The 24383-nt window shown below is 42.7% G+C and overlaps 1 protein-coding gene across 4 annotated transcripts in view; it reads left to right on the top strand.

Annotated features, from left to right (window-relative positions):
- Positions 1-922: 922 nt before the first annotated feature.
- dnmt3ab (DNA (cytosine-5-)-methyltransferase 3 alpha b) overlaps positions 923-24383 on the top strand; it is a 34991-nt gene continuing 11530 nt past the window's right edge. For 2 of the 4 annotated variants that reach the window (XM_071904032.2, XM_071904031.2), the window contains exons 1-10: positions 923-1016; positions 3962-4072; positions 8236-8587; positions 12951-12997; positions 14058-14204; positions 21327-21680; positions 22384-22542; positions 22772-22879; positions 23498-23654; positions 23959-24105. In XM_071904032.2, the coding sequence (XP_071760133.1) occupies positions 936-1016; positions 3962-4072; positions 8236-8587; positions 12951-12997; positions 14058-14204; positions 21327-21680; positions 22384-22542; positions 22772-22879; positions 23498-23654; positions 23959-24105 (1663 nt within the window). In that variant the 5' untranslated portion in view covers positions 923-935. The remainder of the gene's footprint in view (positions 1017-3961; positions 4073-8235; positions 8588-12950; positions 12998-14057; positions 14205-21326; positions 21681-22383; positions 22543-22771; positions 22880-23497; positions 23655-23958; positions 24106-24383) is intronic. The other 2 variants (XM_071904034.2, XM_071904033.2) reach the window with 1 other exon arrangement.

Genomic DNA, 24383 nt, shown 5'->3' with positions numbered 1-24383 from the left:
AAGATAACACGTTCTGGTAATTGCCTGCAATTATTTTTTCAGGAGCGACTTCATTCTAGTAGCCTGATATCAAATAAATCAGAACCGACTGTCACTAATCTTGGCTTAACCTCTGGAGGAAATTAAATACATCCTCGCCTCTTAATATAGATGTATGCTTTTTTTTTCTCTTCAGTTTTACACATTTCTTTCTGCCAGCGCTAGTGTGGCTCCGCTCTGTGCGCATGGTTGACTACTGAAGTATGCTACTTTAACCCACACTCTTATGGTGAATGTAATACTTTAATAGTTGAAAATAGATGAAATAATAAAAACATCCCAAATGTGTTTTGTAATGCCCTGCCGTCAATTCTGTGCACATTCGCGGGCATTTAATGTCGACTACTGTACATCAATATACCCATGTGGTGTGAAAAGTGGTCTAGGCCCTATAGGCGATAGTAGCTATACAGTATCCTATAGAAGCCTTTGAAATTCCTATACATGACGTGTAGGCTACTTTAAACAAAGGGGAAGTTAAACTGCCTCTTGTTGACAGAAAATACAGTATACTTAACTGATTTTAGGAAAATGAACATAAAATGTGTCAATGTTGAACCTGCAGCACTACAGCCTACAGCATGCCTAGTTTGCATAAAACTCTTCAACCCTGAATGCATGACTGCAGCCCATTGTTGGAAGCATCAGAACAACCTAATAGAAAACCGAGGTATCTCTAATGTGTAACTCATGTTGGCTTGTCAGATTATTCATCAACATCCTAATCAGTGCTGTTTCTCATTTTCCAGGAGAGCAGAGAGAGAAGAGGGATCATCATCATCGTCATCAGTCATTGTTTTTTTTTTGTTTGTTCCTTTGAGTTTATTTTCACCTGAAGCTTCCCTCATTTACACTGACCATAAGACATTACCCATAAGACCACAAGACCCTTGACGATGCCGTCCAACACTGTCACCAACACCAACACCACCGTGTTCAAAGGCTCAGACTACGGAGATTCACCTGGAAGCAGAATGGTAAGAAACTCAAGGAATTTCATATTAGGAATTTCTGAGATGACTGGAGGTGGGCTCCTCCACAGTGTGGTATGTTGGTGAATGACTGGGATTTTTCAACTTCCAACTAGCGGGTCAAAAAGTTGATTCAAGCACATTTTGACTCTTTCAATGACAAGCTGATTTGTTGATTAATTTGGATTTGACTCTCCATCATTGCAAAGTGTTATTTTTAAAAGGCAGAGCCCTGGCCAGAGCTGATTTAAAAGGAGATTATTCACTCCTGAGCTCGTACAACAATGCTCTACGAACAGCAACAGGGGGATTTTATATCACACCACAGTTTTGACAGTGTTATTACTGCGATATTACATGGATGTAACAATGAAAACAAGAGGATCTTGGTTTGTACAGTGTGCAGTGTGACCACAATGAGTCCTCAGCCGCTCCATTTCAATGCCCATTACAATCCTTCCCAACTGAACAATTTCATGAATGGAGTTAATCAATCGGTTAAGCTCATGCCTTATTGATCTCTGCAATCCACAGACTTACTGGAGGAGACTCAGTCGCATTGATTCCCTCTGTCTATGTATTGAGCAAATAGTCAAATAGTAAATAAAGAGAAGACTCTGACAACATGTTCAGCTGCCATATCAGCTCTTTCAAATAAAAACAAGACACTGGAGCATTTTCAAATCTGTTTTGAAGCAGAGCCCATAATATAATTACAATCCTCGTGCAGCTGCAGCATCAGTGATGCTCGTCAGCGGGCGGCGATGGCAGCATCTCTGAGGCGGCTCTGCTGAGGTGCGACTGTATTATGTGATGCCGGCTGTTGTAATGGTGGTTGGTGACGTGGGCGTTGGCTGTTGTAGGTTGAGCTGGAGCTGGAATGGCTCCATGGCTGTTTTACTGGGGAATCTGTCCTCTTCCTCTACGCTCCCATTACACAGCACTGCCCCTAGTCTTGTTGCCTGGCAACAGACATTGCCTTAAATAACTGGCTACCCAGACGGAAATAGTGCAAAGATATTGACAGTGTTACAGGGTTCACTCCAGGCAACATCAAATCATATTTCAGCCTTTCTGTTGTTTTTCAAGAAATATTCGGGAAACCGTGTGTGTAGATGGTGTATTATTTTCATTCAGTGTGCCGCAGCTCTTGAGTTGGGAATTAGATGAACGGTGCGGTGTCGTCTGTTCCTGCAGAGATAGCCAGGCGCCATTGAATTGTGTCATCCATGTAAGTGGCTCCCAAATGAGCCCGCACACCAGGCTGCACTCAAAGCATGCTATTATTTATGCAAATTCTGCCACCCTGGCGAAGAAAAACCCAAGGACTGGCATAGGATTACTAATCACAAAATGAACTGCCACCCTCTGAAAGACACATTCTCTTGCAAAATGAACAAAAGCAAAATTTAAAACATTTTAAAGGCTAGTAGGTAACTCAGGTCCATGGTTGACAAAATGATACCACATGTACAGAATGCATCCTCTGTATCTTAAAGAAATTCAATGATGAACTAGCTGGTGATTGTTTGGTTTTGGACTGTTTTTTCCAGATTGGATAGATAGCACTCTGGACTACAACTCTTCAATTTAAACCCTCTATCCAGCAATCACAGCATCGATTCCTCCAATCCCAAATGTTTCTTAACACAAACCAGTTTGTCATCCTGGCATGTTAATGGTTGTTGGATTTGATCCGTTTTCCCAGCTAACACTCTCAGGACATAACATGGCCTGACCTTTGAAATTCCTGGCTATTTTTATTGACATCCTCCACTTTTTTAACAACTCCAACAACCATAGAGTTTTGGAATCTGTGCTTGCACAAGAACCTACTTGTTGCCTCAGTATATGTTTACAGACCTGAGACATAGTATTGCACAGTATTTGTCACATAGTCACATAGTATTTGTACATATTTCTTAACCTGCTTGGATTATCTGGTGGGTGGTGTTTGCCACATATGAGACAGAATGGCTAGCAGCGGAATTTAGACAATCACAGGAAAGTAATGGAAACCCAATTTTGCATACTGTTCTCTGATTGACAATGTATAAAACTTTGAACTCTTCTGATGCGTTAGACCCCACCCATCTGGTCCTCCAAGCAGGGTAAGACAAATGCTTTGCCTGCTATACAAAGATGGAGTCATGTAAGTATCTCACTTGATAATTTGCTGGTCCTACACCACCGTGCATAAGCTTTAAATAAATAAAAAATACTTAACAAGCAGTCAGCAGATGGAGTCAGTTGTAGAATGCCTGACGGTGTCGAGAGCCCATTTATCTTTGAGGGAATCTCACATTCAATACTTGAGGAATTTAATAAGGACCCAGCCTGCCTCCCAGCAGCCCAGCCCCCCTCCGCAAATGTCAGGAATGGCCTTGCAGTCTCATTTGCATTCAGACGTGGTGCTGGTGGTCCTATTCAGTCAATATTGAAACTCAAAGCATCTACATTAGTATCATCTTTTCTCCCATCAACCCCAGGGGTACTCGGTCGCGGCAGACACAGCGCTTTGTTCACGGGGGAAGACAGTTTTATTAATCAAAGGGAAATTGCAGCAGGGGAAGGCGGGGGCCGGTCGACGTCTTTGTAACGGTGTCAAGAGGGGATCGTGTGTGTAAGGTCAGCGCTGCGTCCGTAGAGCTTTCACTTCAGCCTAGTTCAAAGGAAAGTGTCATTCAATTTCTATCTGTCTCATTGTCCACTCAGCCAAAAGACACTCAAGGACCCATTGTAGTTCCCCCAACCGTTCAAGTGGTTTTGTGCGGTGAAACTGCCGCTCTGCCTACTGTACGAACGGTCCTAACCCTCACAACCTGCGTGCAATCCTCATTTGTGACCGTGCATTCGACATTCCCATAGGTTAATGCAGCTGTTCCAGTCATTGCAGGATGCTGTACGTCTAAATCTAACATGTTGTGTGTTTTTTTTTTTTTTGTTCACAGGGTGAGAGCACAATACCGGACAAGGACCTGATGACAGAGGAGAGGCCGGCCAAAAGTAGTAGTGCCTCTTGTAAAGTTGGCAGACCTGGGAAGAAACGCAAGCATTTTCCAGTGAGTATTGATTTTATATCACATCCTTCATAGTAACGTCATATCAGTCTGCTAATATATCAGGCCGATATTGTCCTTTTGTTAAATATCGGATAACGGCTAGTCGTGTTGTCCACCTGCAATATGATGGAGCTTCCTTCCTGACCGCAACGACATAAAAACCTGCAATTCAATTTTGTTTTCTTTGTATATTTTATTTACTCATTTAGTTTGTTCATCTAAAGGTAGTAATCTATTTCCCTGCCATTGAAAAGGTGCAGTTGGTCAATTTCAGTGGAGAGTTTTAGTGTCCCATGATGGTCTAAGTGCTGTTTCAGAGGCTTTTCCACCCTGACAAGAATCAAATTCTGGGGGAAACAACTGAATATTTCTATTTTTTTTTGCCATGAAACTGGAATAATTTAAAGTTGTTGAATATCGGCACAAAATATCGGCTATCGGCAGCTTCAGTACAAAAATATCGGTATCTGCCTTCAAAAACCCGTATCAGTCGAACCCTGTTAATTTATAAGACACCACATGCGCTACTATGTACTTAGCTTAACACCATGCATAAACACCACATAATCTCTTCCATGTTTCTTAGCTATGCACAAACACTACTATTTGTAATCTGTTGGTGATGCTTTTCGTAGCTAATTGCCCTGATTTGATAATGACCCACGGGCCAAGATGTATGTTGGGCTTCTTTTCTCTGAGATGTTATCATTTGCATAAGCTTCCGCATTTAATCATGTTAATTAATTACCACAGTGTGATTCCACAGACCAAAAAACGGATTAAAATATTTCCAGATTACCGCCTATATAGGAGGGATGTATCGGGAGGGTTTATGTCACACTGTATTTCAAGCTATTGAGTAGTAGGCCTAGTATCCAATAATAGATAAAGAAATGCTGTGCTGAGGTGCCTTAGTGAGTGTTTTCACAGCTGTTAAATCTGGGGGAGCGAGTGGGGAACGACCACATGTGCCAAACGCTGGAATCAGATAGGTGTTTTATTGTGTATTTTTTTAAGTCATTCAAAAAAAGTACCCGCCCCCTTGACTTTTTGTCCATATTTTTTGCTTCAAAATGATCTCAAAAGACATATATTTACGATTCTTTTGTGAGACTAATGAAAGTACTCTATCACATGGATTTGTTTGTTGTTCTTTGTGCAAAATAGCAGCTTTATTAAATAACAGGTATAATAGCAGGTAAAGCTGGTAAACAGCAGGTAAAATAGCAGGTAAAGCTGGAAAATAACAGGTAATATAATAGTTAATATGTAAAACATAGTATATTGAGGTGGTTGAATAAATGTCTGGCCTCAAGCAAGCCTACATTGCTCCTTTTTTTCCCTCATAAAAACCACAGACGTCATGGACAAGGTCAAATTTAAGTCCTGATACAAAATTTGGAATGACTGCAAACCAGTGAGGCCTGGGGCAAAGCATTTATTCACCCGCCTAAACTGTGACCTGCTGTTACTGCACTATAGTTTTTAATAAAGAAAGGAATAAAAGAAAAACAGCTATAGCGGGTCCAGGCTGTGACATACAGTGCCTTCAGCTTGTCAGCAGCGGTGTAACAAAATGCTCAGCAGGTGATTTCAGTACAATACTTGATTCATAATGAAATATTGTCACATATCAGAAATCAAGTTGCAATTTAAAACAAATTAGTCTGCATGATGAAGCATAAGTTTGTTTCTTCCTTAGCAATAGGAATTTAGTTGGTGAGCTGGTCAATGACTTGCTGCTTTGGCATGAAATTGTAATACTGATTTAAGAATTTTGCAACCCAAGTGTAGTTATTAAGATCTGATTATGCCTATCTGATATTATGATACAAGTTTCAAGTCCATGATGTTTATTATGTGCTTTTTGTGTCATGATATTTGGTGTCTCTATATCTGGTTACACACTTAACTGGTCAAAAAGTACAATGAATACTTCTAGTCTTATAAAAGCATGCCTGAAGATTGTTTTCAATATATCCTGTTTCTCTGTTAATGTAATGCAAATTTTGGCATCTTGTGGTATTTTTGGTCTGGTTTGGGTTATCCCTAATACGTAATAGCAGCTACTATCAGACTCACAAATTACATAAAAATAGTCAAGAAAAAACATTAACACTAATCCGAAAATATAAGTCATAGATTATCCGCCTTGTTAGTACCACACACACACACTGGTGCGGTAGTTGTGATGTTGTAGCAGTAAGTTGGCTGAGTTACTCAGTGTTTTGGCCTGACCTCTGTCTGCCTGTCTGAGCTGCCTGATTTACCGACTGTGATCTTTGACCTCTGGCAGAGGCCACATGTAGTTCACTGGGTCACTAAGACTGTTGCGTAATTCTTTCAGCGACAGTGTTGTGTGTGTGTAAGTGTAAGTGTAAGTGTATATGTTTATGTCTGTGTGTGGGTGTGTGTCTGTGTTTCTGTGTGTGTCTGCACGATGTTGTGTGGATGTCTGTGTATTTCTGTGAGCATGTCTGTTTGCTTTTGACCGTTTGCTTTCGTGCTTTGGTGTGTGTTTCCCGTCAGCTCACACACACTGCAACTCATTTTCTGGTTATGAATTGAGTCAGAATATTAATAATGTCTGAGCACTGGGCTTGTTGTTTTCATTTGTCACGTCAAACAGATCTGCCGGAGCGCCGCTCTTTGTATGAATGGAATAGTTGAACATTTATAGTTAATTTGTTTTCAGTTACCACAACTGCGGAGTAATTTAGAGTTCTGCGGTCGCTGAGGAATGCTTGAAAACCAAATTTGGCTTGACTTAGCGTTGTTTTACGGTACAGTAATACTTTTACTGAGTTTAACTTTGCATCATAAGTGGCTGTGTTACGCGTAATTTACATTACACTCATTTACACAGACAGATTATGCAACGCACATATTTTATGAGTCTCTGGATCACATTAAAGCAGTTTTACATTGCGTTTGCTCGTTCACTGCACAAGATACAGATTGCAGTTGCCGTTTCGGTTTACAGCAGGGGAGCCGGCGTTTGCTAAACATCCTCTGCTGAAAGACAGATGCCTCGTGAGGCGTCGCTGTCGTCTGAATTGTGTGGGCTTCGGTGTAAATGCTCTACCTGTCTGCAGGAGATGAAAGCTTCAGCACTGCTGTCGTCAGTGTTGACAGTACGATCTCACAAGACATGCTCCACTTTCTGCTCCCAGTGACCCAGTAATGGGATTGTCTGAGGAAGTGTTTTTTATGGCTATTTTTAGGCAGGAGCAGAGACGTTATCAAGACACACACACACACACACACACACACTCTCAAATTTCCTCCTCTTCACACATTTGGAGTTGAAAGGATTCTTTTCTAGGTCGTCCAAAACAGATGGTGCTTATGTTTTTTTTTTAGGTAAAACTAGGTGCAATGGATGAATCTCTGTCCCTGTAACTTAAAAAGCAGGTTTAGGGAGGTAAACGCTCTTTCAATTTACTAGCGTAAATACTCTGTGTAGAATGAAATAGTTCAGCTGGGCGTTCCAAACTAAACGGACTGTAAAAATTCTCTGTTGTCAAACAGCCAACATTCCTGTCATATTTCTGTGCTGCTGTAATGAAGAAACTACACGAGTACAGGAAGCTCGATACTGTACTTGGTGAACTCGAGCGTAATCCATCCCTTACTTCCAAGTTAATGGATGTACAGCAGTTTTACTGGCAGAGCTTTGAAGTTTACAACTTCAGTTCAACAGAGCGAGATGGGAAAATGCCTTAATTCACTGACTAATAAGTGTAAAAGTTCCGCTTTTGATTCTGTCCAGATACAGCCGAGGAGACTTTAGGGATAAAAATAAAAGCTTATTCATTAAGAAATGGATGAATGCATTCACTCACATTTTCTTTCAAATAGTCCATTTACCCAATAGCTTTAGTAGCTAAGACCTGAAGAGCGCTGATGTATATCCTTTTATTGTTACTCGCTCATATTTTTTCTTCAAGTGTACTGGATGATTCATTGTAAATCCTGAAAGGTTTTGTTTATTACACAGTCTGCTACAGTATATCTAATGATTTGTCATAGCTGCTGACAGGCACAGCGCTGCCGTACTTCATAACATCAAACCGTAACATAGTGCTACAGCAATAACAATATGTAAACCTGATAGATTGCCAAGGTATTAACATCGCACCCCCCTCCTCCCCTGCCTGTAGGTCGAGAGCTCTGGCTCTCTCAAAGACGGTGTGGGCGTAGGCAAGAGCTACGCTGGAATGGGTAGGCCGTCCATGGCACAGGTCCACAATGGAGATGTGGGCGGGCACGGAGACAGGACGTCCGATGCCTGCTTCCCCAAACAGGAGAAGAGGGAAGTGGAGAACGGCATCCCGAGAGAGCCTTCCTCCTGCCGGGCAGAGGACAGCTCCCAGGGTCAGAGCCTGAGCCCCTCCCAGGAGAACGGATTCCTGCCCAGCCGGGAAGAGCAGGACTCGGAGAAAGACAAGGACGACAGCCTGACGACACCGCGCAAGAAACGAGGAAGGCGGAAACTGGAGCGCCCAACGAAATGTGAGTTCTGCCTCTGCTTGTTCAGCTGTGCTAGCTTTTAATCTGCCCTCCATGGTCCAAGGAAACATGATGTGCATGTGACCAGTGCGAGCTGATGAGCAATCAAGTGCAAATGGGTGTCAGACGGAGTGAATTTATATAGCTCAGTGGACAGAGCATGGCACTAATGCTGCCAGGATTAGTAACACTGGGGTCACCCAAGCTAAAAGTGTTTGCACTCATGGTGCCGTACAGTGCTTTGGATAGTCGTCCACCAAATGGTAGGGCTGCACAATTAATCATAGATAACTGTAGATTGCGATTTTATGTTTCCACAATTAATAATCGTGCAATTAGGCGATTTAAGTGTTGTGTTATATTGCTAATTCCCCTGAAAGTGTGATATATCAAGCACTTCCATTATGTGTGACCAGTCGCAACCTTTGAATGCGTAACGTGCGCCCATGTGACCGAAACCAAAGTTAAGATGTAGAAGCAGGCAGCTGTGGTGGGGAAAGAGAGAGATAAACCTTACATGGACCATCTGTGGAAAAATGTAGTGACAAGCAAAAGTGGAAAAGAATGGATCGCTCCGACGTTAGGCAGGAAAATCCTCCCGAGACTGAACATGAAAACGTTGTTTAATTCCTGAAATTTGCATCATCGTCTGTCATTTGGAGATTCTAAACAGATGATGACACACACAGTTTGCCTTAGGGTTGTAGCTGCGGCCAAACGAATTGTCGTTTATTATTTGCATTTTGTAAATGAGGACCACAGTGAGAGTAAGACAGCAGGAATGAAAGCGAGACTTTGTAGCTGCTGCTACTTTGAGAAATACTGCACAGAAAAAAAGAAAATATATGATATGGTGCAAAAGTGCAATAAAATATTTTTGTTTCCTGAAACCAAGATAATTGTGACTAATAACTGATTTAGCAAATATGTTATAAGTAAGTAAGTAAGTATGTCATGGTATATGTTATGTTACTATAACAATTCAAAATACACTTTTGGCCTTGCAGAGCTGGATCTGCACCAGCCACAATGTGCAGTAGTACATTAACGTATGAGTGTATAAATATATAAATCAGGGTAGTTTTGTTGGGAGAGAATCATGCTGACAGGTAGTCTTTAGTCCAAGAAGGAGATTAGCCATATCACTTAGCCCCCCACTCTCTCCTTGTTAGTCCTATCTCTCTCCTCCCTCTCTCTCTCTCTCCTCTCTCTCCCTCTCTCTCTCTCTCCCTCTCTCCCTCCCTCTCTCTCTCTGTCCCGGTCAGCCACGTGTCTCTCTCGCTCCTCTCCCTGCCGTAGAGACACCGGCTGTGACCTTGATGAGGAGTGCAGTAAATAAAGCCAGGGGAGGAGCGAGTCGTCTCCTGGCAACGTGCCTCTGTTGGGAGCCGGCAGGTCTCTGTTGTGGCCGCCTCCCCGTTGGGGGCCCTGCCAGGTGGATGGCGTTGTGCCCAGAGCTCTTACACACTGAGTCTGCACTCTGCATTCACCTGATCCATGCTCTGATGCGCTCTCTCTCTCTCTCTCACACACACACACACACACACACTAAGATACACACACACACACACACAGAGAGAAAGAAGAGAAAGAAAGTGAGACAATTACCATTCGTCTGCCATACATCTATGCAGATTAGTAAATTAAAATGATAATCCATAACATTTGTATACAAATACATTTCTGTTTTGCTACTCTATATAACATAATAGCAATTCAACCTATACCCAGTTCATGAAAGCTTTTCCATTTGCTGTTCTAAACACCCAGTGTCTGATAGGTCTTTCCCAGGAAAAATTCTCTGGCACATGATGCGATTTCGGCAGCAGCAACAGCGGTTTGTTTGGAGTAAATAGAAGAAGAAGTCAGTTGTTAGCATGAGCAGCGATAGCCACCATGGCTGAACTGGCAAAGAAAAGAGCGCCACCTACCGAAACTCAAACTTTATCAACAGAAAATCCAAGGAAAATGATGTCACAGCACACAGTACACCACAAAATCCACCACAGCACCAGAGCGCTTAGCACCAAAGATGGCACCAGAATAGAAAAAAAAATGATCTCGCACATTACCACTTTCACACCTGACCTTACTTGCAGTTTCTCAGATCTCACTTACCCTCTCGCACCTGCATGTACTGCACAGATGTCTAGAGTTACCCTAAGTGTAATAAACAGCAAATCTGACAGTCACCGATCGTGATTGTGGAAACATATACGCAGTGAAATATTAATCCTGTAACTAAATGAGTTTGTGTAGAGGGAACATTGGTATATTCGTCTCAGGGAGAGGAGATGAACTGGGGGGGTAAGGGGTGGGGGGGTTGGGTTGGGGTGGGGTGGCGGATCGATAGCTGGCTAAACAGGGTTTCTGCTATCCATCTGGAGGGCACAGGAAGGATTTGAGCTCCGGCTGGAGTGGAACTGAGCACTAGCAATACGAGAGCTGGAACACACTCAAACTGGCAAGGTATACTCTCTGTGGGCAACGTTAGCCAGCTCCCCTCACAAACCCAATGACCTTGGCAGTCCATACCGCCTCACCGATTTGTTATGTAGTCACTTATTCCCAAAGAGGAAGGGGAGACCAGGAGAGAGGGATGGAAAAAAAGAGAGAGGAGGGAGAGAGAAAGAGGGGGCTCGGCTACACATGGAACAAACTTGAAGAGGCTGTTAAGAGAGCGGACTATTGTTTGGACAGGGTGTAGGGTGCTTCAGTGACAACCCGGGGTTGGCTGTGCAGAAAACATGCTATCAAAAGTTGTCCCTTGCCTCTTAGGACTCAAGTGTTATAATAGTGTTTGGAGATACAACTCAGCAGATAGCCATGTTTACTCAGGCTGTGCCATCATGCTAATTTAGGGCACAGCTGCCTGAATGGTTTGTATATACTCCAGTGGTGTCATATCACTGAGCCCATGCAATTTTAGAAACACTTGCTTACATTCAAATTAAACACTGTGAAAGTAATACCATAGGTGTTGGTTCGGGCTTCTATGATGGAGCTGATTTTGGCTTCCTTATCTATTTTCCTGCTGCTGCTGTGGGTGAAAAACTTTTCATGAATCATGAATCCTGACTGCCGTCCTAGTGTTTCAGTTGGGTTGTATCCATGCTCCCTGGCTAACCTCTCTCTGCTCTGCTGAACACAGGAAAACAATGCTGTTTAAGAATGAATAACATGCCCTTGTTATTATAGACCTCAGGATCTTAAATCATGGCCAAGTTAATGGGAAATCCCAACTTTACAGTTATTGTGTTAAAGACTTTTTATTAGACTGCGGTTTCAGTGCACATTTCAGTAGAGGCTGAAATATTTTCTGTGCTATTTTTGACGGTTTGTATGCAGTTGCTGCACCACCAGCTTGGGGTTTTGCAGCTTCCTGATAGGTGAAGCATATAGAGTTTAGGGGCCTAGACAGTATGTGAGCAGTGTGTGGGCAGTTGTTGTTTTTTTCCTTTTAGGTGGCTTATTAAATTATCTAGAACCTATATTAAATGGCCGTGCAAGACATTTTTCTAGCAAACAACAATGCTGTAACTAAGCTTGGTGTTGATAGTATTCAAGATTTCAGGATCATTATAAGTTAGACAATTAAGTAGTGGCACAACATATTTTGCAGGCACTATCATTTACCATCGCCAGTAGCAGAGAAAAATACTGTGCCTCTCCATTGTCCAACATCAGTCCTACATGATTCAAAAGACTGTATCAAGAAGAGGCTCATATCTTGATCCCGTTGAGGCTTTGGAGATTGGCGTGTAGATTATATGTAGCCCCCGAAGTCACACAAGTGAAGCAGTATGTTGTTGCCTTTACTGCTCAGTGTCAAGAGTGTGGGAGGGGCCATGCTAATAGCATCCAGCTGCGGCTCTCCTGAAGGGGGGATATAAGGTCAGAAGTGTGACATTTGCCAAAGTAAACCTGGCCCCTCTCCACACTCATCATAACCTGGGCAGCCACTCCAAACCTTCTGGGTTGCATCAAACCCTCATATGGCACCTGAGTGCGCGAGCTCCTGTGATCCTAAATCCCCTATGATCAAGAGGAGTTTGAACTCTGAGCATACATAAGGAGTTTCCCTCGCCAGTTTCTCCCGTTAGAAGCCCATGGGCAGTTTTATTTATTTTATTTACCTATTTGACCCTAATTTAATGAAACAGATAGTTAAAAGGATGGTGTGAAGGCAGAGCTTGACCATTTTGTATAATAGATGTGTCATATGGTTTATTGATGAATGAGAGGCCGCTTCAGGTTAGCACTGATATAAGGGTAATTGATGTGGCAAAGACTAGTGTGACCTGTTGCCTCTCCAGTCTCCTATGAATGATTCAGGCCATCCATTGTGTCGCTGTCTTCTCTCTAGATGTGGAGCACAAGGAGGAGGACGGGGGCGATGCAGTCAAGACCGAGGTAAGATTTCTGCTCTGTTGTGTCTTTGTTCCCCGGCTGATATGAGTCTTAGAGGTGTCACTCAAGCTGGCAAGGACTATAGCTTCCTCTTGGGATGAATTACCTTTCCTGTCTCCGACCGCGAACCCTACGCTTGCCGGCGTGATAGATGGCCGCGCTACCGATTGAACCAAATCAAAAGCACATTTTCGACTTGACAAAGGACAGTATTCCTAACAGAGACGTGAAGATAACTGACTTCTCCGACTCCATCACACTAGTGCGTTGTCACAGAGCAAACCATCCACAGGGCAAGTGTCAACCCAGCTAGTGTTGTTACAGCAATTACCTTCTGATGGTTTCTTCTGTCTACTTACTGAGTCTTTACTGACACCTTGCATGTTTGGTGATGGGGGTACAAACAAGTGAACTTGTTTGGTGCAGCTTTACCTGGGGTACTTATACTTATTTCTGTATATTTTTAAGCTCTTAAAAGAGAAAGCCTCGCAGCACACTCTGCAAATAAATGTATGGTGAAAGCTTGTCATAGTGGAGGTATATCTACGCCAGGACTACAGTAGACGCCAAAGTGGAAATTTGGCATGCTCACACTTCTTCAAGGTCCAGAAGAACTGAGTAGTTCTCCAACCTATTGTGTGACTTGGCTTTGGACTCGTGAAAGAAATGGTACCTAATGGCGTATAGATTTGAAATATCAAATACACTTGGGAGGTTCTCGTATTAGCAGGCGCTGGCGACCTTGAGATTAAGTCTGTTGCCAGGGTGCTGTGAACAGACACTGTGCTATCACTTCTCGCTGCTTGACCAATCACAAGCAGACAGCAGCATGCAGCAGATCAACATGTGAGTCATCTCTTCACAGGTTAGACACCCCCATCTCCTCAACCTCAAAGACCAAATTACTGACTCGTGAGCTAGAGTCTGTCTCAGCGACTCTAGACAGATTCGACAAAAATCGAAAAAATAGATGCTTCCTCACCTGAGAATCTCTCAAATGCTTAGGAGGAAGAATCAAAAACCGGTAGCTAACTTTTTTTTTTTTTTTTAACACTTTAAACAGGGAGGTCGAGGCAGGCTGCGAAGGGGAGTTGGTTGGGAGATCAGCCTTCGTCAGAGGCCCATGCCCAGAGTAACCTTCCAGGCTGGTGACCCTTATTACATTAGCAAGCGGACCAGAGAGGAGTGGCTGGCCAAGTGGAAGATGGAGGTGAGTACCCCAGCTCTGTCCCAGCCACTGTCTCAGGAGGCTGGACGCCGTGTCACCGCTGACTGACAGGCTGGCCAGTCTCGGACTAGAGCTGCCGGGGTTAAGGCTAGGACTCGTGGTGTGTTCATGGCCAAGTGTATTTGATGGGTCATTTGATATCTCATGAAGGTACCATTTATTTCAGTGGATTTGCAAGGCCCTTGGTTCAATTGGTTGACACGTTTCCTGGCTTTGTTTTGTCTGTTGTCGCGGCAACGGAAAAATCACTGCAGCGGCATAACATCCATTGGGTGCCTTGACTTGATTTGTGCTTTCCGGATGAAAATGCTGCCGTAATTTTAGATTTGTATCATTCTGGCTGCTAGGTTTGCAAAATGGTTTTATACTCATGTGTAAAAAAAAAAAAAACATGCTGTAAAATGTGTTGTGCATAAGTGTAGAGCTTTGGTTGCTTCCAGAGTGAACACACAACCCTGCGTCTCGAATGTGGCAGCCTATCCAAGCGCTGATATCATTTCACACCATTAATAACTGTTCTCCAAACAACATGATGTAAATCCTTGTAAATGTGCCATTTCCCGCGTTCCTCGCTACTTAGTCATGTTAGATGTTACTCCTGGTAGTAATGTGATGGAGTGCGACTTTGACTGTTACATAATGAGGTGTCTCCATAGTAACACGATGGGGCCTTCCATTTCTTTTGCTTCCCCACCCCCTCAGCTCTCCACTGGAAAGGGCTTGGGGAGCAGCCATAAAAATGTCTGGAGGGAGGAAATATTGCCAAATTAGCAGGACATGCTGGGGTCTCACAAGTGAAATGTCGTAAAATACCGGGGGAAGTAGGCAGTTCACGTTTTCCAAATAGAGGTGGATTTTCTTCGAGGGCTCTACAAGCCTAAGATTTAAGGGGATTTGCAAGATGCAAATTCTGTGTGTGCCTGTTTTTTTTTTTTCCTTTTTTGTTGTTTGGCCCATTACACGCTTTCATCTAATTTGGACAAAGATTGATTTGTTTTGGCATCGCAGCCCCTTCCCGAGGACTTATAAGGTGTAGCCTGAAGTTGTTCTGGTCCTGTTGTTGCCGCAGAGCATTTTGCTGGAGCATGTTGCTGGAGCGGTCGCTCTGGGAGGACGTGGTGGCTGAAAGGGTTAGTTTAAGGAGGAATGAAACCCTGCTGTCTTGCACTTTCTCCGGGAATGGGATCACTCTTTTTTATGTGCCTTGTGTTACAGAAGACTTCTCCGTCTCTCACTCCCACCCCCATTCTTTTCCTGACCCCTCCCCCAGCTATGGAAATGAACTCTGTGCTATGGATATGAGGGTGAAGATGAGGTTTGCAGCAAATTTCCAGCCCTGCTTGCAAGACAGCCTCTTGGCTTGCTGCCAACATTTTGCAAGTCCTCTCTAGCCAACCAGAATTCCTGTCGGCAATCACCTGACCCTGAATTCCCAGACAAAGAAATGTTCATGCTTTCTTTTTTTAAGCGATCTCTTCTACCCCTAGAGTGGGGGTAAAAAAATTCAAGCCCCACACTGGATTATAAGTGTCGCGCGCTGGCGTGTATGGGTATGTGCACTGCATTGTTTGTTTGATAACACAGTGGATAGTGTGCATGTGTGATTAGCCTGCTTACAGCGAGGGGAATATGCTGACTTCAGGTATTTCCACGAGAGTTGTTATGGACCATCTGCTCTGCACAGCTTAAAGGGAAACCATCTCTTTAAAAAGGAAGAGTGAGCAGGCATTTGCAGATGTGTAGAGAAAAAGTTGCTCGCATGAAAAAAGTTTTTTGAGGAACGACATGATCCCATGGGGTGAATGTGCAGAAGCTATTTCCTGTTTCATAGCAGTGCCTAGAAATATCAGTGTGGTATCTCTTTTTAGACCAAATATATTTACCCACAAATATATATTTTTTTTAAAGAGCCACCGTGATTGCACCTTACATAACAAATTTGTTTTTGAAATAACAAGCCTATATAACTGATTTATATGATGTGATAGCCTTTATGTTCTGGTATAGTTTCTAATGTGTGTTTTGCACAGAAAATGCTTTTTATCTTTAAACTTGTACTGACATGGGTTTTATCTGAAGTATTGATTAGAAAACTGGGAGAAAGTTCACTTGTAGGCCTGAAACCCCTGCACCGTTTTCCTACCCAAATCATGTACTTTGTTCTCTTTGAAATGTGAATGCAGTGTTTTTTTACTTAAAAGTTGACATTAGATTTACTATAAGAACTCTAATTTGATTACTTGAGAGCATTTTAATGGCTTTTGGAGTCATACAAGCAGACTCCTTAGGGAGCTTTTTTAACAACTCCACTTGTGGATTTATGGGGAATTATGTTTATGTATTCATGGCTGACCCTGTAATATTCCTAATTATCTCTTAAAAGGACGTAATACAATGAGAACCAGATGGCCTCTTTTGGTGTGACCCCCCAAGGCCACTAATGAAATACACAGGCTTTGTAGAGATCTGTGCTAAAATCAGGCTAATGAATGCAGTAGCCACATTGCTGCACAACAGAACAGTAATGTGCCACTTCAGGAAAATTTAGACAATATTTCCACTTGAAAGCAACCTTTCCAAGGGTCATGATCGGCATTTGCAGCGTTCACGTTCATGATCTGATGAGTCGTCCATGGTGTTAACTACACCTGTCATAACTTCAGGAAGTTTTTATTTGTCTGCAATTCTGTTCAACAGATAAGCCTAATTCTTAAAGTGAGAGCACTGAAGGCATATCTCACTGTATAATCCATCAAACAATTACACAAAACAGCCCCCGCTGTGTCTCTCTTGCCTGTTGCGCATGAGAGAATACTGTATTCAAAGGTCAATCTCTTTTGTGTTGCTTCAAAGGCTAGCTGTCATGTTGTGTGAGGAAGTAATGTTCAATGACAGTTTATTTCATCTAACTTTTCCCTTTAATCAAATTTTGCAAAATGCTTGTTTGTTTTGATTATGTCATCTTTCCTGATACTTTAAATATATTCTTTTTTTCTAATATTCTCTTTGTTTGAAGCTTGCTGTCTTTGTCCCTGTACTAAATGCTACAAAGACGCAACTTTAACTTGTAGCCATGTGAGTTTTCAGGTCAGTTGCATAGGGGCTTTGAACCAGTTTTGCAGTGTTTCATCTCAGGAACTACAGCGGTGGCTCTTCAAAAAACTGAGATTATGCCTAAAGACAATGACTACAAATAACCAGTTTTTGTCTTGAAAATAACTGAGGCTAACCAACTAATGTGACATTTTTCTTCACATTATGAACAAAGACGATGGTTATGTCTAAGTATAGCTCAGATTGGAAACTAATGTGTCTTCTTCACAACTACTACTACTAACAAAAATAGCTGTGTTGAAATGTGCACACTCCAGAGACCAGTATCTTCTCTCTTTTTTTCTACCTCCCAATGCACTCCGTCACCCCTTGAGCCCTCAGGGTATCATGCTGTACAGACCTCTAAGTCAGATTATCCCTTATTGTGCACCCAACATGTCTCTGCACTCTGCCAGCGGCCTAAAGGGCTTGTGTTTTCACTCTTCTTCTATCCACAACAAAACCCATGATTACTGTAAGTACAGTAACTCCGTTTGGGTTTTCCATTGTATTCATATTTTACATGGTTTGGCCAAGGAAAAAAGTGTAGATATTTTAAATGTGGAGTTATATTGTTGTTTAAACATAGGTGCCCTCCTGCGTGTACATATGTATGTGTGGTGTCATTTTTGGTATTTGTCTTCGACATGGCGTGACAGGGGATATAAGTGCTGGTATTTCTGAAGTTGTCAGTGACGGGCAGGCGTGCGTAAATGATAAAGACCGCATTGTGTCTCCAGTACCTCCTTTCCTATTTTCCCCTTTAGACCCGGAGAGCCTGTCTTGCTGGTGTAGCTGCACACACACTGTGAGGCCCCCGAAAGGGGGCATTTACAACTGGGAAAAAGGCCAGAGACAAATATCTGGTTCTTATAGCCACTGTACTCTCTCTCCTCCCCCCACCGGCGTTTTCAGAGTCACTTTCCCATTGGCTCAGAGCAAAAGTAACCACAGGCTGCACCCTGGAGACAGTCTTACCCTAAACACACCAAAATGGACACTGTAGCAGTATAGCTTAGCTGCTTTATTGCCATTTACAATTCTCCCAATATACCTATAACCGCTGGTCACCACAGATAAAATACATCACTCTGGATTAAATTCCTAAAACCTTTCTTGCAATTACTGTCAGTCGGTCCATTTCTTCCCATCTCTACCAATGGCTGCTGTTCTGACTTGCAGAAGTGCTAGGTTGTTTCTCCAATACACGTAACGCATTTACCAATTTAATTGACATTTGTTAGTTTTTGCAGTTTACCATCTGGAACCACACATCCAAGCATGCTGTCTAACACTGACTCCAGTGTGCTTGTGCTGGAGCCAAGAGGCCTAACACATATGGCCCAGGGCTTTGAACCATCCATCCAGCTCTACAGTACAGATATTTATAAACCACAGCAGAGCCTCTTGATTGAAGAGCACATGTTTCTACTCTGCGCCGTAACCCCTCCCCACGCTGTCTAGCGCCACCTCCCCTTAAAGGCCCTATTGTTTACGAGACACACTGGGAGAGAGGCCGAAGGATTGTACTATACCCCGGCTCTCTCTCTCTCCCTCCCTCTCTTTCTCCTCATCTGCTTTTGCCTCTCCCCACACTGGACATTTACAGTATGTGTGAGACCTGAGAACCTGAGAAAGATTTCAGGAAAGTAAGCACAGCTGTGCACGGCTTTCACGTGTAGCCTATAGTATGAGTAGCATGTGTTTACATATGTGACTGTGGGTATATATTCTGTGTGTGTGTGCGTGTGTGTGTGCGTGCGTGCGTGTGTGTCCATGTGTATTTTAGAGAGTGAGAGAGAGGAAGAAGAAAGTTAGTGTGTGCATGCATGTGAGTCTTCATGTGTGTGTGTTTAGAGAGAGAGAGAGAGAGAGAGAGAGAGAAAGAGAGACATCAGAATGAGTGCAGCTGTTGGGGATTTACTGTGAGAGGCTTAAGTCCCGGCTGGGTCTTGTCCTCTCTGATCGACCTAGCGGTTCAGTGTCAGGTACCACAAACCCAGTGAACTCTCCAGTGAAGCCCCGGACACTATAGAGTTACTGTACACACTGCGATTGATGAATAGGCCTTACAGTCAGAGATAAAGAAATGTTTACACAGCTTTAAAAGTTCCACAATCTAGATTTTTATACAGTAGAGACGCACGTGAAGCCGTTTGGGTGCTTGTGTGGTACAGCTAAATCGCTAGTGATGCTATCGGTCTCTGTTTATACCTGTTTGTGTTAGATATTCTTCAAAAAGTCAGCGTGGCTAACATCATGGCAGGCAAGATAGGTGATTGCATTTGGTGCACTGGCTTATAAATCTGTCATTTGGATGGGATTTTTACAAGTGAGGGACAAGTTTGTACCCAGCTAGCATGTTTTTCTGCTTAGCCCCACCTCTCCTTTCTGTCTCTATAGTTGCTGTACACACTGATGATGAATGGACCTGACAGTCAGAGATGAAGAAATGTTTACACAGACTTTAAAAGTCCCACAATCTAGATTTTTACAGTATGCATGCACTTGCGGCATCCGTTTACTCGCATCTTACAGCTAAATCGCTCTGCTTCAGCCTCTGTGTATATACCTGTTTCTATTACAAAGTTACTAATTCTTTCAAAAGTCTACATGGCCAACATCATGATAGGCCAAATAGATGATTAAGTTCGGTCCACTTACTGAAATCTGTCGTTTGAATGGGATTTTACAAGTGAGGGACAAGTGTGCACCCAACTAGCATGTTTTTTTTATGCTCAGCCCCACCTCTCCTTTTCTGTAGAGTTACTGTACACACTGCTATTGATGAATACGCCTTATAGCCGGAGATAAAGAAATGTTTGCACAGACTTTTAACAGTCCCACAATCTAGATTTTTATACAGTCGCGACACACGTGCGCCTTATGGGAACTTGTGTGGTACAGCTAAATCACTAGTGATGCTATCAGTCTCTGTTTATACCTGTTAGTATTACAAAGTTACTAATTCTTCAAGAAGTCAGCATCATGGCAGGCAAAATAGATGATTGTATTTGGTTCACTGGCTGAAAAATCTGTCATTTGGATGTGACTTTACAAGTGAGGGACAAGTTTGTACCCAGCTAGCATGTTTTTCTGCTTAGCCCCACCTCTCCTTGTCTGTCTGTACTGAACACACTGCTATTGATGAATAGACCTGACAGACAGAGATAAAGGAATGTTTACTCAGGCTACAGAGGCCCCACAATCTAAATTACATACCTTTCTACTGTATACCTTCTACAGTATAATTACACATAGGCCTTCCAGGTATTTGTACAGCTAGTAACTGGCTAATAATGCCATTAGTCTCTCTTTTTGCATTGAAATGCAATTCATTCTTATTATTTTACAGTCTGTTGACAGTGCCGACTGCCAAATATATAAAAGTGGACTTGACTAACACCATGACAGGCTATTAAAAATGTAAATTAGAGTTCTTTTGCAGTTTTCCTCCACTTAGCCACACCTCTGTCTGTGTCTATAGAGTTACCGTACACACTGCTGTTGAGAATAAGGTCTCAGTCAGAGATAAAGGAAGGTTTACTCAAGCTTTAGATATCTCACAATTTAGACGCCATGCCATTATATAGTTTCGGCACCTCTACTCTCACTTATTTAACTTAAGACCATGGTTTAGAGTCTGCAATTCACCTGCAATTCACCTGTAAAAAAAAAAAGACATAAAGACAAAAAAAATGCTACTGTGTATTCTGTTACTTCTATATCATAAACAAATAACTTTGAAGTTGATGGTGTGTGTCTACTCTGAAAGCTCAGTTCTCAATTCCGAGGATGAAAGTGAAATGAACTGAGGTATATATAGGTTGCATCTGTTTTCTTCTTTCTCCTCTTTGGTATTTATGTTATTTATTTCATCATTTGACTGGAAGAAACACAAGGTGTACCTCTCCCTGCCTGAGCCTGTCCACAATACAATGTTCCCCTTTACTGTCTGTACAGTTTCCGCACCTCCGCTGACATCTCTGCTGTGTTTGGGTTGTGTTTCAGGCAGAGAAAAAGGCCAAACTGGTGTCAGCGATGAATGCAATGGAGGACAATGAGGAGATGGAGACAGAGACCCAGAAAGAAGAGGTGTCGGTAATCAAGCACCCGCTGCCCTCGAAGCAGCAGCAGCCTCCGCCACAGTCGCTCTCTCAGCCTCAGTCCCAGCCACAGCATCAGCAACAATCACAACCATCGCCGCCACAGCAGCAGCAGCAGCATCAGCAACAGCCGCAGCAGCAGCAGCAGCAGCCCACCGACCCCGCCTCCCCCACCGTGGCCACGACCCCCGAGCCCGTGGCCATCGGAGGCGGAGACAAGACGTCCCCCAAGTCTGCAGACACTGAGCCCGAGTACGAGGTAAAATCAACACGGGCGGAGGGGTCAAGGGGATATCGAGCTGGAGGCAGAGACATCGATTAAGCCCGGCTGTAGACTAACAGGATTTTTTAACAGACATCTCTATTGGAAAAAGGATTTAGTCTAAGGCCAGGGTTAATCCGTGTCAAGTAAACCAGCCATTCTTTGTTTTGGGAAGTTATTCTTCTGTGGTGGAATTGTCAGCCCTAAGTCAAAGTGTTCATCTATTAATTTATTTATTCAGTTAGTTGTTTAGTTAGTTAGTTGCTTGTTTATTATTTTGTTTGTGCATTCATTTGTGCATTTACTTATTAATATATTTATTTGTGCATTTATTTATGCATATTTTTGGCATTTCTTTTTTTTAACCGTTATTTAACCAGGTAGAGTCTCATTGAGATTAAAAATCTCTTTTGCAAGAGAGACCTGGCCAAGACAGCAGCAATTAAATATACATAAAGTTACAGATAATACAACAAAGAAAATAACTGGCAAAATCAAGTGCAATAAAATTTGGATTGGGGTAAAAGAGCTACCAATTTAGACACAGCCACATTTATCTATATATGCATTATTTATGCTTTTTTTCATTATCTAAGCCCTACCATCCCAAATAAAGATACTGAGACAGACAGGGTTTTATGTCCAGAAGTGGATATTCGGTGAATCATTTTGATCTCAATGTTGCTTTTATTGGCTGCAGGATGGCCGTGGTTTTGGCATCGGGGAGCTGGTTTGGGGGAAGCTGCGAGGGTTCTCCTGGTGGCCGGGCCGCATCGTGTCCTGGGGGATGACGGGACGGAGCAGAGCCGCCGAGGGGACCAGATGGGTCATGTGGTTTGGAGATGGAAAATTCTCAGTGGTGAGCACTAAGAACCGATATTTAATACTCCTGTCAGGTGGAAATGTTGTATCAGGAATTTTAGACCATGTAATTGTTCAGTTCAAGTAAAAACATGAAAATCACTAATCACTGGAGTTATACGCTTTTCACCTGACAACAGTAACATGATTTTTTTTTTCATCTTTTAATGCCAGTGCCGCCCAGCAGTGAACACTAATTGTATTTTCTGTGTATCTTCACCCAACAGGTCTGTGTAGAGAAACTCATGCCTTTAAGTTCTTTCTACAATGCCTTTCACCAACCAACCTATAATAAGCAGCCCATGTACAAGAAAGCCATCTATGAAGTGCTGCAGGTGAGCATAAGATTACAGTGGTTTTCAAACTGCTCTTTTCAATTAGCATTACTGTTTTCTACACCCCATCTAGTCATGCATAATGGCCTATTAGACTGAGTTTATTGGCTTCAAAAGTTATAGAATGGCAGAGATTCTTTATAATAGCACATTTAATAGATACAGTTGCTAATGTAGTTCATTAGTTAACTGACTTCAGGACTATTGGTCCGCAGCACCGCGTAATTGTTTTTGCTCCTTCAAGGATGTCATCCTTAGGCAAAGATGATTGTTCATACACTATCACTAAAAGTGTATGATATCCTTGTGGAGAGGGATAAAAATGGTATGAACGCTCCTGCAATTACTGTAATTAGCAGAGGCTGGATATGAAAAGTTTAATTTCAAAAGGAAATGTCCGCTATTTGAAAAAGTGAGAACTACTCTTAGGAATTGATTGATAGCACAAATGATGGTACTTTCTGAAGGATAATCGGTAGCTTACGTCCCCGGTTGACAAAATGACAACGCTGGATCACACTGGATCCTCTTTAGAGACATGATAGACCTAGACATGATGTTTTTCCAAAATGAATACATAATATTTTGGAAATGAAATCTTGATATATGTGTTCATAGGTGGCTAGCAGCCGGGCAGGCAAAGCCTTCATGGCCTGTCCTGACAGTGATGAGACAGACACTTCCAAGTCAGTGGACATGCAGAACAAGCAGATGATTGAGTGGGCTATGACAGGATTTCAACCCACTGGACCCAAGGGCTTAGAGCCACCAGAGGGTAAGAGGAAATCAAGATGAAGCTTTGAAGCTTCAATTTCTGACCTTGTGTCTCACTTTCTTGCCAATAGCTAGGAGTGTTGCCAATCTGCATTGCCCAAAAAGTCCCTTGTGTATCACCTCCCTTATACTTTGTTGCAGCTAAATGCTGCTAATGGACCACTTTAGCTTTAAATTGCACTCAGAATGATTAGAGGAAAACACCCAGGAAGAAGGAGCAACTTTTCATGACTAATTAAGCAGTTGATTGAATAATTCAAAATGTTACCCGCAATATTAATTGTCTGATGTGCTGTGCACCCCAGAGGAGCGTAACCCATATAAAGAGGTTTACCCTGAGATGTGGGTGGAGCCAGAGGCGGCAGCCTACACGCCCCCTCCAGCCAAAAAGCCTCGCAAAAGCACAGCAGAGAAGCCCAAGGTCAAGGACATCATTGACGAAAGGACAAGGGGTAAGGTGCCTCATTTACTGGGTTAAACAGGAGTCATGAACCCTATATCGCTTCCCTTGGGGAGGACTCAACTGAGCTGTATTTCAAAGTAAGTGGCCGGAGAGGCAGCGAATGGGCAAGAGGTCCATTAGTGTGGCAGATTTAAAAGGGAGCACCACCCAATTATGTGACGTCATCAGGTATAAAGTCTGGAGCTGCTCCATAGACAGTGAATGGGATTTTGTTTGTGTTTTTATTATTAATATTACTGTTGATTCTGAACTGGAAAATACACCCTT

Source organism: Centroberyx gerrardi, chromosome 17 (genome assembly GCF_048128805.1).
Source record: "Centroberyx gerrardi isolate f3 chromosome 17, fCenGer3.hap1.cur.20231027, whole genome shotgun sequence".
In the NCBI taxonomy this organism is placed as follows: Eukaryota; Metazoa; Chordata; class Actinopteri; order Beryciformes; family Berycidae; genus Centroberyx; species Centroberyx gerrardi.
The sequence above is the reverse complement of the archived record's forward strand: the minus strand, read 5'-3'. Positions and strand labels throughout refer to the sequence as shown.